The sequence below is a fragment of the Oncorhynchus kisutch genome, linkage group LG28 (genome assembly GCF_002021735.2).
Source record: "Oncorhynchus kisutch isolate 150728-3 linkage group LG28, Okis_V2, whole genome shotgun sequence".
NCBI lineage: Eukaryota > Metazoa > Chordata > Actinopteri > Salmoniformes > Salmonidae > Oncorhynchus > Oncorhynchus kisutch.
In genome coordinates this window covers 35150824-35166810 of record NC_034201.2, presented here as the reverse complement: position 1 = coordinate 35166810, position 15987 = coordinate 35150824, and the positions used below count along the sequence as shown (strand labels likewise).

The following is a 15987-nucleotide window of genomic DNA, read 5'->3' as shown; positions in this document are numbered from 1 at the left end:
ATGAGACGTTTAAAAGAGTCTCATTTGATTGGAAGAATATTAAGGTATGTTCAACATTTTAACGTATTAAATTGAATGAGACGATAATCCATACAATCTCCATTGATTAGATATCATAAGTGTAAACAGTAGATCAAATGTTGGGAACATTCAACACTGTGGTACACTTCTCCCTAAAGCCGAAGCCACATGGGATTCCCTCTGGGACGGGGCTTCTGTCAGTACTGGATTACTGAATGGTTTTGCAAAAAAACAAATTTTACTGATTGATCAATTTAATGATAAACCAGACCTGTATAGGCTATTTGGGAATTAAACTTTAATTAACCTGAGAAGTTGCTTCATCCAGGTTAGTTTGGAAAAAGTTTACAATGTCTTATTTAGAAAACTCATCAATTTGGATATTATTTTAAAGATCTATTTTAGAATGTAAATTGCCAGATTTACACTTATTAGTTCATTTGGATAAGACATTGATATCCGTCTGCATATCATAAGTAATGACTTGAGTGTGACCTGAATAATTCTTCATGAATGAAGATACAGTGGGGCAGAAAAGTATTTAGTCGGCCACCAATTGTGCAAGTTCTCCCACTTAAAAAGATGAGAGAGGCCTATAATTTTCATCATAGGTACACTTCAACTATGACAGACAAAATGAGAGAAGAAATTCCAGAAAATCACCTTGTAGGATTTTTTATGAATTTATTTGCAAATGATGGTGGAAAACAAGTATTGTCACCTACAAACAAGCAAGATTTCTGGCTCTCACAGACCTGTAACTTCTTCTTTAAAAGGCTCCTCTGTCCTCCACTCGTTACCTGTATTAATGGCACCTGTTTGAACTTGTTATCAGTATAAAAGACACCTGTCCACAACCTCAAACAGTCACACTCCAAACTCCACTATGGCCAAGACCAAAGACCTGTCAAAGGACACTAGAAACAAAATTGTAGACCTGCACCAGGCTGGGAAGACTGAATCTGCAATAGGTAAGCAGCTTGGTTTGAAGAAATCAACTGTGGGAGCAATTATTAGGAAATGGAAGACATACAAGACCACTGATAATCTCCCTCGATCTGGGGCTCCACACAAGATCTCACCCCGTGGGGTCAAAATGATCACAAGAACGGTGAGCAAAAATCCCAGAACCACACGGGGGGACCTAGTGAATGACCTGCAGAGAGCTGGGACCAAAGTAACAAAGCCTACCATCAGTAACACACTACGCCGCCAGGGACTCAAATACTGCAGTGCCAGACGTGTCCCCCTGCTTAAGCCAGTACATGTCCAGGCCCGTCTGAAGTTTGCCAGAGAGCATTTGGATGATCCAGAAGAAGATTGGGAGACTTCATCTGACCATATGACAACCAAAATATAAAAAACTCAACTCGTCGTGTTTGGAGGACAAAGAATGCTAAGTTGCATCCAAAGAACACCATACCTACTGTGAAGCATGGGGGTGGAAACATCATGCTTTGAGGCTGTTTTTCTGCAAAGGGACCAGGACGACTGATCCGTGTAAAGGAAAGAATGAATGGGGCCATGTATCGTGAGATTTTGAGTGAAAACCTCCTTCCATCAGCAAGGGCATTGAAGATGAAACGTGGCTGGGTCTTTCAGCATGACAATGATCCCAAACACTCTGCCCGGGCAATGAAGAGGTAGCTTCGTAAGAAGCATTTCAAGGCCCTGGAGTGGCCTAGCCAGTCTCCAAATCTCAACCCCATAGAAAATCTTTGGAGGGAGTTGAAAGTCCGTGTTGCCCAGCAACAGCCCCAAAACATCACTGCTCTAGATGATATCTGCATGTAGGAATGGGCCAAAATACCAGCAACAGTGTGTGAAAACCTTGTGAAGACTTACAGAAAACGTTTGACCTCTGTCATTGCCAACAAAGGGTATATAACAAAGTATTGAGATAAACTTTTGTTATTGACCAAGTACTTATTTTCCACCATAGTTTGCAAATAAATTCATAAAAAATCCTACAATGTGATTTTCTTTCTCATTTTGTCTGTCATAGTTGAAGTGTACGTACCTATGATGGAAATTACAGGCCTCTCTCATCTTTTTAAGTGGGAGAACTTGCACAATTGGTGGCTGACTAAATACTTTTTTGCCCCACTGTACTAGGGCACACTTCAGCGGTCAATGATTTCACATGCTGAAATCAAAACGGAACTACCCGGGGCGGGACTTCTGTTCCGCAAGGCGGAGGAATTTCAACGTGGCACAAGAAAACAAAATGGCTATTTTCCCTTGTTAGCTTTAGCATCTCGTGCAAGCTAACCCTACGTTGTGCCTGAAATACATAGGATTCCCTTGGCAAGGGAAAGGTTTTACTTATAACGTATTATGTTCAAAACCTTTTCAGCGTTATTTGACAATGTTTTAACCGGAACATGCGGCAAAAAACGAAATGCACCATGGTCTACTTGTGTGGAAACACGAGAAAAAGAGATAATTATCGCTTGTCAAGCTTATATCTCCTGAATTTCAATCGGCTGGCTCTTTGTCCTCGCTCGAGAAATGATTAATGACCGAGCCTACCCTTGTCTGAAACGTGCGAGGCAGAAATAACCCTGCGCTCTATTTCTCAGATTTCTATAATTAGCTTTATCAGCCCTCATACAGAAATGTATTCACTTACGTTACCCACTGACTACGTCAGAGAACAACACGGGGGCGGGGAATCTTCAGCACACACACACCCAATAATGCTTGTCGTTAACACCCATAATGTGTATAATAAACTTGGTATATTATGTAATCTGCTTTTCAATTTTATACAACCTGAGTCAAAATGAAAGCGTCATTCTATTTTAGATTCCTCGCACGGGAGCACCAATAATGTTGTGTCTTTGGCTATGCCGGATTAAGTGATATGACATGCTATTCTATAAAATACTTTCTCCGTAATTAATATTACCTGATTGAGCTAATCATGTAAATGTAATTAACTAGAGAGTCCGGGCACCACGGAATAATATTTATAGAGCTATTATCTTCTGAATAAACTCTTAAAGACCTAGTAATATTTTACATCAATAGCAGTCAATATTAATCGTCACCTAAATTAGAACTACCCATCCCGGATCCGGGAGAATTGTCATCAACTACACTAATTAGCATAGCACAACTGTCAAAAAATATTACTAGAAAATATTCATGAAATCACAAGTGAAATACAGTGAAACACAGCTTAGCCTTTTGCTAATCACCCTTGTCACGTTCTGACCTTTATTTCCTTTGTTTTGTAATAATTTAGTTTGGTCAGGGCGTGAGTTGGGTGGGCAGTCTGTTTGTTTTTCTATGATTTGGGGATTTGTATGTTTCGGCCTAATATGGTTCTCAATCAGAGGCAGGTGTCATTAGTTGTCTCTGATTGAGAATCATACTTAGGTAGCCTGGGTTGCACTGTTTGTTTGTGGGTGATTGTCTATGTTGATTGCTTGTGTCATCACAGTTCTCATTTAGCTTCACGGTCGTTATTTGTTTATTGTTTTTTGTCATTAGTGTTCAGTACTTTCTTTATTAAACATCAAGATGAACACAAACCACGCCGCGTTTTGGTCCGCCTTTCCTTCAACAGAAGAAAACCGTGACAACCCTGTCATCTCAGATTTTGAAATGATGCTTTACAGCCAAAGCAAGACAAGCGTTTGTGTAAGTTTATCGATAGCCTAGCATAGCATTATGTCCAGCTAGCAGCAGGAAGCTTGGTCACGAAAATCACAAAAGCAATCAAATTAAATAATTTACCTTTGAGCTTCGGATGTTTTCACTCATGAGACTCCCAGTTAGACAGCAAATGTTCCTTTTGTTCCATAAAGATAATTTTTGAGCCGAAATACCTCCATTTCTTGTCCACGTTTTGTTGAGAAATCCATCAGAAATTGCGGTCACGACAACGCCGAAAGAAATTAGATCTATAATATCGACAGAAACATGGCAAACATTTTTTATAATCAATCCTCAAGGTGTTTTTCAAATATCTATTCGATAATATATCAACCGGGACAATTGGCTTTTCAGTAGGAGCGAGAGGAACAATAGCCGCCTTTGTCTATTACGCACAAATCACTCTGAGAGCCACCACCTGACCACTGACGCAATGTTGTCGTTCACGGTCATTTTTCTAAATAAAAGCCTGAAACTATGTCTAGTGGCTGTAGACACATTAGGGAAGCCATAGAAAAAGGAATCTGGTTGATATCCCTTTCAATGGGCAATAGGGATGCATAGAAAGACAGGGGTTTCAAAATAAGGGTCGCTTCCTGATTGGATTTTTCTCAGGCTTTCGCCTGCGCTATCAGTTCTGTTATACTAAGACAATATTTTTACAGTTTTGGAAACTTTAGAGTGTTTTCTATCCTAAGCTGTCAATTATATGCATATTCTAGCATCTTGTCCTGAGAAATAGCCCGTTTACTTCGGGAACGTTATTTTTAAATAGTGCCCCCTAGTTTCAAGAGGTTAATTCAGTCTCATCTGAAAGTTGTAAATTCTTGGTTATCTTCACGAACCCTGACTAACAAGTTGAATCAGCAATACAAAATTGCGTTTAATTATTTATTTACTAAATACCTAACTAATCACACAGAATTACATATACACAGAATGAATTATACCTTAATTACAAATTACGTCATAAAGGAAAATGTCCCTGGCGGGCGGAACAGATATGACAGCTGGTTACACAAAAGAAAAGGGCTGGGTTTGAGTGAAAGAGCGGGAAGACTGAGGGAAAAAAGGGAGAAGCTGTGCTATCGTAAATACAGTATCTTATGCATTCTAAATTACCGCCCATTTGGAAAAGGAAAATGCAATAAATATTTACTCTGAGCTGTGCTTCGGTAGGTTGGTGGTAGATGGAAGGCCGTGTTGCCCAACCGAGTCCTTTGAAGAATGTCTCTGGTGGTAAATTGAATACGCTGTAGTAACGTTGTTGTGTGATAGACAGGATACTCTGTCTGTTCTTTCCTAGCCCCTGTTTGCAGCTGCTGTTGCTAACTCAACGGCTAGGAGGTATCACTTCTGTAGTGAATAAGAGTTGAAAGTTCATACCATTCGCAACCAAAGCTCACACTGAGGTTGGCTTAGTTCTGTAGTTGACATGTTAGTCCTTTTAATGCAGAGGCTGCAGACCTCACGTACATGGAACAGGAGGTTACATTTTCATCAAGGCTTTATATAGTGGAGCGAGAAGTGTGTGTTTGAAAAGTTTTATAACCCATGTCTCTTCACAGGGGCGGGCCACTGATTGAGCAGAGCCCTAATCTTATGAAAACCCTAATGTCTCTGATGTGTAGACTTTCCACTGTGGAGTCTATGTCATCCTATCATTGATAAGAATGTCTCTGATGACAACCGAACTGACATCATATTCATTAAGTACCACCGCATATGTTCAGTTGGTCGGATTACCAGAATATAGTTAATTTCCCCCCACCTTCTGATGTTCCCAGAATCTCTATGTTAACCAAGGGGTTTTCAAATGTCACATCAGTAGGGTAGAGAGAGGAAACAGGGGGAAAGAGGTATTTATGACTGTCATAAACCTACCCCCCAGGCCAACGTCATGACACCAAATACAATGACATTTCTCTGTAAACGAATGAATGCATGCTTATAGAGAAGGGCACTCAACATGTACTGCACTGACTGATGATTGGTTGAAATAAATTGATAATAATAAGATTGTGGGAGCTGTACTGTTAGATTTCAGTGTAGCCTTTGATATTATTGACCATAACCTGTTGTTGAAAAAATGTATGTATTATGGCTTTTCAACCTCTGCCATATCGTGGATTCAGAGCTATCTATCTAATAGAACTCAAAGGATTTTATTTAATGGAAGCTTCTATAATGTCAAAAATGTAAAGTGTGGTGTACCGCAGAGCAGCTCTCTAGGCCCTCTACTATTTTCTATTTCTACCAATGACCTGCCACTGGCATTAAACACAGCATGTGTGTCCATGTATGCTGATGATTAAACATATACGTATCAGCAACCACAGCTAATGAAGTCACTGAAACCCTTAACAAAGAGTTGCAGACTTTTTTTGGAATTAGTGGCCAGTAATAAACTGGTCCTGAACTCTAAAACTAAGAGCATTGTATTTGATACAAATCATTCTTTAAGTTCTAGATCTCAGCTGAATGTGGCAATGAATGGTGTGGCTGTTGAACAAGTTGAGGAGACTAAATTACTTGGTTTTACCTTAGATTGTAAACTGTCATAGCCAAAACATATAGAAAAAATATATAAATAACATATAAAAAGCAAGTTCTGCAGGCTCCAGTTTTGTCTTATCTTGATTATTGTCCAGTCTTATGGCCGAGTGCAGCAGGGAAATACTTCATTAAGCTGCAGCTGGCCCAGAACAGAGCGGCACATCTTGCTGTTCATTGTAATCAGATGGGTGATAATAATACTATGCATGCCAGTCTTTCTTGCCTAAGAGTTGAGGAGAGACTGACTGCATCACTTCTTATAAGAAACATTAATGTGTTGCTCAAATGAACAGCAAACCTGCTTTTAAAAAAAACAGATAAAGCAACACCTCATGGCACAACGCCTCTCTCCTATTTGACCTAGAGAGTTTGTGTGTATGTATTGATATGTAGGTTATGTATGCCTTTTTAAATTATTTTTTTAAATTGATGTAGTTCTGTCCTTGAGCTGTTCTTGTCTATTAATGTTCTATATTGTTTCATGTTTTGTGTGGACCCCAGGAAGAGTAGCTGCTGCTATTGCAACAGCTTATGGTGAAAATGTGTAATTAAACTTATCCATTCATCTGATATCGTCATATGGTTCTGTTAACAGATAGCTTAGAGGCCAAGCTGTCCAGGATCGACCTTGCCAACACCCTGAGAGAGCAGGTCCAGGACCTGTTCAACAGGAAGTATGGGGAGGCACTTGGCATAAAATACCCGGTCCAGGTGCCTTACAAGAGGATCAAGAGCAACCCGGGCTCGGTGATCATCGAGGGCCTGCCCCCTGGCATCCCTTTCAGAAAACCATGTACCTTTGGCTCGCAAAACCTGGAGAGGATCTTGGCGGTGGCTGACAAGATCTGCTTCACCATCACCAGGTGGGTAGTTCTCCTTCACCTTTTCATGGTATTGTGAAAATAAGGCATACGGCAGGGCTACTCAACTACCAACCCCCAGTGGACAAAATACTGCTACTTTTCTTTTCTCCCTTGTAGTTGGTTTACTGATGTTAAGATTCCATCTTTGTCTCTTGCAGACCTTTCCAAGGACTCATCCCTAAACCAGGTAACACTATATTAATGGCATATTCAATTCATATTTATGAATTTCCAATTAAAGAGCATGATTGGATAGGAAATATCCTGTGTCAGGCCCAACTGTTTGTTTTATTACTAGTGTAGTAATATAAAAATTACATTACATTACATTTGTCTCCCTCTTAGCACCTCGTCGGATCACCTTATTGAAGAAGGCCTACGCCTCAATAAGTGGTGAGCACTCTAATTGTGTTGCCTGTTTATTTTGATGCTGTGTTACGTTCCTCAGCAAGAAAAACAAAAATGTCACTCAAACAGAAGGATCTGACCAACAACCACAACTAAACAGGTGGGGTTTTAGGAGGGGTTCTGAAAGACACTCATGGGATGTCCACTAAAAGTTGACGAGCATCAGCAACTAGAACTTAAGACAGCCACCATGAGCACCCACTAAATTTGCCCAAGAAGAGGCAAACAAAATAAAATCCACTCCAAACTTAAACACAGGAATCAAATCAAAAAGATGGTGCAAAACAAAATCAGGGAAATCAGATAAAGGATTGTTTGTCTAGAAATCAAAAAACAAAGGGCCAACTAAAGGTGTTAACCCTCCGCATCGACCAAGACAACTAGAGCTCTGGGGCAGCCACTCTTAAATAGCACCTGGGCCAGCACAGGTGAAACACCTTCCCACTAACCAGATGGCAACCTGCACAGGTGTAACACATACTGACCAATGATGTGACACCAATCGGTGTGCCCTACGTACTAACGAGCTGTACGTGCTAAAGTCCAACCCCAAAATATAAATGGAAAAACCAAAGCCTGTAACAGCTGTAAGAATACCTGGTTTGAAACTGTCATGATTGCATCCATTAAATAGGAGCATGCAGATGCCCAGAGCAAGAAAAAATAAAGTATACTTATCACCACATATATATATTTATTTTATAAACATGTCTATACGCATATATTGCATTTGGATTACAGATACAATGTTATTTGGGTTGTTCATTTGATTAGATCTGACATTCTTGATTTCTTGTTTCTAGTTTTTGATTATTTATTATTTGTGTAGTTGTTTGACATTTCCTGCACTGTTAGGCCCTAGTTGCATAAGTATTCACACCCTTGAGTCAATACTTTGTAGAATCACCTTTGGCTGCGATTACAGCTGTGAGTCTTTTTGAATAAGTCTCTAAGACCTTTCCACAACTGGATTGCAACATTTGACGATTTATTATTTAAAAAATTCTTCAAGCTCTGTCAAATTGGTTGTTTATCATTGCTAGACAACCATGTTCAGGTCTTGCCATAGATTTTCAAGTAGATTTACAGTACCAGTCAAAAGTTTGGACACACCTACTCATTCATGGGTTTTTCTTTTTACTATTTTCTACATTGTAGAATAGTAGTGAAGACATCAATACTATGAAATAACACATATGGAATCATGTAGTAACCAAAAAAGTGTTAACCTGTTATGGCTGCAATCCCCCTATCGGGATAAGTGTCATCAACAACCGCTGAATAGCATAGCGCTACATACAATAAATATTACTATAAATATTTATATTCATGAAATCACAAGTGCAATATAGGAAAACACAGCTTAGCCTTTTGTTAATCCACCTGTCGTGTCAGATTTTGAAATTATGCTTTACAGCGAAAGCAATCCAAGCGTTTGTGTAAGTTTATCAATCGCACGATAAAACATTAAGTACACTTAGCATCAGGTAGCTCGGTCATGAAAATCAGAAAAGCAAAAATCAAATTAATCGTTTACCTTTGATGATCTTCGGATGTTTTCACTCACGAGACTCACAGTTACACAACAAATGTTCCGTTTGTTCCATAAAGACGATTTTTATATCCAAAATACCTCCGTTTGTTTGTCGTGTTATGTTCAGAAATCCACAGGAAAGAGCGGCAACGCAGACAAAAATTCCAAATAGTTTCCATTATGTCCACAGAAACATGTCAAACGTTTTTTATAATCAATCCTCAGGTTGTTTTTAAAATATATAATCGATAATATATCAACCGCAAATGTCTTTCACAGTAGGAGAGGGGAAATCAATGGCTGTACTTGAAGGAAAACTCATGTGACCACTTGACGCGATGTTATCGTTCTGGCTCATTTTTCAAAATAAAAGCCTGAAACTTTGTCTGAAGACTGTTGACACCTTGAGGAAGCGATAGGAAAAGGAATCTGGTTCATATCCCTTTAAATGAAGCAAAGGGGGGCTATGGAACATGGAGTTTTCAAAATAGAAGCCACTTCCTGCTTTGATTTCCCTCAGGATTTCGCCTGCAATATCAGTTCTGTTATACTCAGAGACAATATTTTGACAGTTTTGGAAACTTTAGAGTGTTTTCTATCCAATACTAATAATAATATGCATATATTTGCAACTGAAACTGAGGAGCTGGCCGTTTACAATGGGCACCTTTTCATCCAAGCTACTCAATACTGCCCCTGCAGCAAAATGGAGTTAAACAAATCAAAATATATTTTATATTTGAGATTCTTCAAAGTAGCCACCCTTTGCCTCGATGACAGCTTTGCACACTCTTGGCATTCTGTCAACCAGCTTCATGGGGAATGCTTTTCCAACAGTCTTGAAGAAGTTCCTACATATGCTGAGCACTTGTTGGCTGCTTTTCCTTCACTCTGTGGTCCAACTCATCCCGAATCATCTCAATTGGGTTGAGGTTGGGTGATTGTGGAGGTCGGGTCATTTGATGCAGCACTCCATCACTTTCCTAATAGCCCTTACACAGCCTGGAGGTGTGTTTAGGGTCATTGTCCTGTTGAAAAACAAATGATAGTCCCACTAAGCGCAAACCAGATGGGATGCTGTATCGCTGCAGAGTACTGTGGTAGGCATGCTGGTTATGTGTACCTTGAATTCTAAATAAATCACAGTCAGTGTCACCAGCAACGTATCCCCACACCATCACACCTCCTCCATGCTTCATGGTGGGAACCACATATGCAGAGATCATCCGTTCACCTACTATGTGTCTCACAAAGACACGGCGGTTGGAACCAAAAATCTCAAATTTGGACTCATCAGTCCAAAGGACAGGTTTCCACCAGTCTAATGTCCATTGCTCGTGTTTCTTGGCCCGAGCAAGTCTCTTCTTATTATTGGTGTCCTCTAGTAGTGGTTTCTTTGCAGCAATTCTACCATTAAGATCTGATTCACGCAGTCTCCTCTGAACAGTTGATGTTGAGATGTGTCTGTTACTTGAACGCTGAAGCATTTATTTGGGCTGCAATCTGAGGTGCAGTTAACTCAAATGAACTTATCCTCTGAAGCAGTGGAAACTCTGGGTCTTCCTTTCCTGTGGCGGTCCTCATGAGAGACAGTTTCATCATTGATGGTTTTTGAAACTGCACTTGAAGAAACTTTCAAAGTTCTTGAAATGTTTCGCATTGACTGACCTTCATGTCTTCAAGTAATTATGGACTGTCGTTTCTCTTTGCTTATTTGAGCTGTTCTTGCCATAAATGGTCTTGGTCTTTTACCAAATAGAGCTATCTTCTGTATACCACCCCTACCTTGTCACAACACAACTGATTAGATCAAACGCATTAAGAAGGAAAGAAATTCCACAAATGAACGTTTAACAAGGCACACCTGTTAATTGAAATGCATTCACCTCATGAAGCTGGTTGAGAGAATTCCAAGAGTGTGCAAAGCTGTCATCAAAGCAAAGGGTGGCTACTTTGAAGAATCTCAAATATAAAATATATTTGAATTTGTTTAACACTTATTTGGTTACTACATTATTCCATATGTGTTATTTCATGGTTTTGATGTCTTTGCTATTATTCTACAATGTAGAAAATAGTAAAAATTATGTAAAACCCTTGAATGAGTAGGTGTGTCCAAACTTTTGACTGGTACTGTAAGTCAAAACTGTAAGTTGGCCACTCATGAACATTCACTGTCTTCTTCGTAAGCCTCTCCAGTGTAGATTTGGCCTTGTGTTTTAGGTTATTGTCCTGCTGAAAGGTCAATTAATCTCCCAGTGTTTGGTGGAAAGTAGACTGAACATGGTTTTCCCCTAGGACTTTGCCTGTGCTTATCTCCGTTCTGTTTATTTTTTGTCCTGAAAAAACTCCCTAGTCCTTTACGATTACAAGCATACCCATAACATGATGCAGCCACCACTATGCTTGAAAATATGGAGAGTGGTTCTCAGTAATGTGTTGTATTGGATTTGCCACGAACGTAACACTTTGGATTCAGGAAAAAAGTGTATTGCTTTGCCACATTATTTGCAATATTACTTTAGTGCATTGTTGCAAACAGGATGCATGTTTTGGAATATTTGTCTTCTGTACAGGCTTTCTTCTTTTTACTCTGTCAATTAGGTTAGTATTGTGGAGTAACTACAATGTTGTTGATCCATCCTCAGTTTTATCCTATCATAGCCATTAAACGTTGTAACTGTTTTAAAGTCCCCATTGGCCTCATGGTGAATGCATGCTTTTTACATTTTTACCCATCTAGCAATAGCTGCCCTTCTTAGCACGGCATTGGAAAACCTCCCTGGACTTTGTGGTTGAATCTGTGTTTGAAATTCACTGCTCGACTCAGGGACCTTACAGATAATTGTATGTGTGGGGTACAGAGATGAGGTAGTCATTCAAGAATCATGTTAAACACTATTTTTGCACACAGAGTGAGTCCATGCAACTTATTATGTGACTTGTTAAGCAAATGTTTACTCCAGAACTTATTTAGGCTTGCCATAACAAGAGGGTTGAATACTTATTGACTCAAGACATTTCAGCTATCAGTGGTGGAAAAAGTACCCAATTGTTATACTTCAGTAAAAGTACAGGTACCTTAATAGAAAATGACTTGAGTAAAAGTGAAAATCACACAGTAAAATACTAGCTGAGTAAAAGTCTAAAAGTATTTTGTTTTAAATATACCTAAGTATCAAAAGTAATTGGAATTGCTCAAATATACTTACGTATCAAAAGTAAAAGTACAAGTATAAATCATTTCACATTCCTTATATTAAGCAAACCAGACGGCATGATTTTCTTGTTATTTTAATTTACGGATAGCCAGGGGCACAGTCCAACACTCAGACATCAATCCTTTGTGTTTAGTGAGTCCGCCAGATGAGAGGCTGTAGGGTTGACCAGGGATGTTCTCTTGATAAGTGTGTGAATTGGACCATTTCCTTGTCCTGATAAGCATTCTAAATGAAACAACTACTTTTGGATGTAAGGGAAAATGTATGGAGTTAAAAGTACATTATTTTCTTTAGGAATGATGGGGAGTAAAAGTTATCAAAAGTATCAAAAGTGAATTACAGATACCCAAACAAACTACTTAAGTAGTACTTTAAAGTATTTTTACTTAAGTATTTTACACCACTGTCAGCTATTAATTTCTAATTAATTAGTACAAAAATTGAAAACATCATTCCACTTTGACATTATGGGGTATTATGTGTTGGCCAATGCCCATAAATCTCAATTTATTCCATTGTAAACTAGGCTGTAACACCACAAAATGTGGAAAAAGTCAAGGAGTGTAAATAATTTCAGAAGGCATTGTAACATCTGCTAAACTGTCCCCACCAATTCTGTTTGACTCCTCTCCTCCTGAACCGACAGATGACGAGGAGGTCAACCGCATGGGGGAGAAAGTGATCCTCCGTGAGCAAGTGAAAGAACTCTTCAACCAGAAATATGGTCAGTGTATATCCTCCATTTGTACAATTTGCTTTATCTATATAAGCCTTACTAAAAAAATTGAGTTAAAGTATAAACTTCTAGTGATTTATTCCTGAAGGGGTAAATCCCAATTTACACATAAATTAAATATTCACTTTATCTCCCATTGACATCAATGCAATGCAATGCAAACTTAGTTAAAATTCTAATTTATTGGGAGTTAAAATCTGGCCCAAACTGACTGAATAGCTTAATGTTCAGGTGACGCTCTGGGCCTGGACCGCTCCGTCATAGTCCCATACAAGCTGATCCGTGCCAGTCCCGACTCTGTTGAAGTTATTGGCCTTCCGGATGATATTCCCTTCCGAAATCCCAACACTTACGACATAGTCCGCCTGGAAAAGATCCTTCAAGCCCGAAATGATATCACCATCAACATCAAGAGCCAGCTACAGTGAGTGTCTTTGTCAGTGTAATAATTGTATGAATCTGGAGTTTGTAGAAAATATTGACATTTTTGTAGAAAGACTCACTCTTGGGCAAAAGCAAGGCTCCCTTCTCTGTCCATCTACAGAATTGAAATGCATATTTAATACATTTTCTTTTCTACAGGCCTTTTGCGGAAATATGCACCCAAACATGCAACACAGGTAAGGATTGTTATACAGTAGCCAATTTCTTTTTTGTTTTAAGTAATGCAGTCCATAAGGACACATGTGTTTTAGAAGTACTTCCAAAACGGTTATGTTGTTTTTGTGGTTTAAGAAGGGAAAGAGGTTTCTACCAATCGACGCAAGCGCAAAAGAGTCCTGGAGAGCAGCCGAGTGTCCTTACCCTCTGAGTCAGGGGTATCAACCAATCAGATTCCAGTGATGGTATGTGGTACTAATAAAGCTATTATATAACTTGTTGTTGTTTGTTGTACAGTATTTAGTGGTTATTGTAGCCTGGCGGGTAGGAGCGTTGGGCCAGTAACCGAAAGGTTGCTGGATCAAATCTCCGAGCTGATAAAGGTACAAATCTGTCGTTCTGCCCCTGAGCAAGGCAGTTAACCCACTGTTCCACGGGCGCCGAAGACGTGGATGTCGATTAAGGCAGCCCTCCACACCTCTCTGATTTAGAGGGGTTGTGTTAAATGTGGACACATTTCAGTTGAATTAATTCTGTTGTACAACTGACTAGGTGTCCCCCTTTCCCTTTCATGATCAAAAATACATAACGGAAATGCTCTGATTTCCTACTTTGATACAGTTGACTTTATTTATACATTCATATTATATTTGTAGGTTTTAAAGGCATTTGTAAAAGGCACTAATAAGGTTGTGTAATTGATGGGCCATCATTTGCTTCTGCAACGGCATAACTGATCTCCCTCATGCTCTCTCTTAATTTATCCTCCTTTTGCTTTGTCTCCGCCTACATTTAGCAATGGCCCATGTACATGGTAGACTACAGTGGAGTGAATGGGCAAGTCCCTGGGAAGGTGAAATACTAGAAGAGAAGAAAACAGATACTCTGCTACAGGAAGAGGACATAATGAGAGGACTTTATCAAACCAATACTTATAATCGTATTGCCAAGTTTCAGCTTTGCCCGAGTGCTATTGCTTAAAAACTTTACTGACTGAAAATATAGGTTTGGATATGTTTTTAAATGGTGGCTTGGGTGGAAATGTGAGGAGGAACAATTGAATCTGTGCATAATTTGTTACAAGATAAGTGCTTTCTTTCATTTTGTTTCCTTCAATGATTTATATACACTAGATGACAGGCAGGGAGTGCTGCTTTGAAGCCACTGCGCCTCCATTTTATTACTCCTCCACCATTGTAAAAAAAATATTTTGGAAGCTATATAAATGCATTTATTAATGTCTGCATTCATTCTAGCCATGTTTATTCTATTATAGACAACTTAATGCATACTTTTAAATGATATTATGTGCGCTAAACAAAATACAGAAAGACATTGTTACTGTCCCCACTACAACAACAAAATAAATACTTAAATACATGTAATTTTGTCCTTGAAACATTTTAATTTAAATACTGAATACCAATGAAGGACTGCTTCTTCTGAGGAGTGCCAATATGGCCAATTTGTGGCTTCAAAGCCTCTCATTGGCCAATACATAGCATCAGAAATCTAGTGTTTATATACAGTTGTTCATCCCCACAAGCACTGATGGTATTTTCTTGATACACCTTTTTCAAAATGCTCTACAAAAGAAAAGTGATTCCAACCGACTGGGGTTATGTTATGGCACTAAGCTTATGGAATTTACAATCATTGAAGTATTCACCATTTTAGGTTATTTTTGTCTGATCTATCATGTTATGGGGTGTAACTACAGCACAAATGTCTTGGATCAATCTGGCTTTACAACATTCAGATATTTGTTTATGATTTATTTATTTATTTATTTTGAAGATTAAAAACAAACATCATGTGCAGGGATGTAAATTACAATGTTCAGTAATCTAAGTACTGAATCAAATGTCTCTACAACACTAACTACTACTGTATGTAACTCAAAAGTATTTCAACTGAAATATGTTCACCTTCAGGTGTGCGTACCGGTATACTCCGTGGTAGGAATAACCCAAGGTGATAGCACTATATCTAAGACAAATTTTCATATTTTGTAAAACTCCTCATGGCTTTTCTTTTGCTGAGTACTTGTACGTGGAGTTGAGATTTTCTCAGCTAGGCTTTTATGTTTGTAGCACATCTGTGCTAAGTAAAAAATATCTTAAAGTCAACATGAATGTAACGTGTGTTAAAGAAAGAATGGTCTGTGTTATCCTGTAACAGCTATCTCTGGATTCACCAGTATTTATATGCTGTACCTTAATGCCATTTAGGCCTTTGAAATAAAATGTGTTGCCTTGCAGTGACTTTGTGTGTGATGAATGCAAGTGTAAAAAAAAAATTCAATAGAAAGTTTAAACCTACTACTTTCGTATTATTGTTTCCTTCACAATGTCATGGTATCATGGAGAAATGAAAAGTATATAA

General features: G+C 38.7%; 1 protein-coding gene across 2 annotated transcripts in view; it reads left to right on the top strand.

The window, feature by feature from the left end:
- gtf2ird1 (GTF2I repeat domain containing 1) overlaps window positions 1–15867 on the top strand; it is a 54475-nt gene extending 38608 nt beyond the window's left edge. For both annotated transcript variants that reach the window (XM_020464154.2, XM_020464155.2), the window contains exons 20-27: window positions 6836–7103; window positions 7262–7290; window positions 7449–7496; window positions 12913–12990; window positions 13234–13426; window positions 13585–13622; window positions 13738–13847; window positions 14399–15867. In XM_020464154.2, coding sequence (XP_020319743.1) covers window positions 6836–7103; window positions 7262–7290; window positions 7449–7496; window positions 12913–12990; window positions 13234–13426; window positions 13585–13622; window positions 13738–13847; window positions 14399–14467 — 833 coding nt within the window. In that variant the 3' untranslated portion in view covers window positions 14468–15867. The remainder of the gene's footprint in view (window positions 1–6835; window positions 7104–7261; window positions 7291–7448; window positions 7497–12912; window positions 12991–13233; window positions 13427–13584; window positions 13623–13737; window positions 13848–14398) is intronic.
- The last annotated feature ends 120 nt before the right edge of the window (window positions 15868–15987 follow it).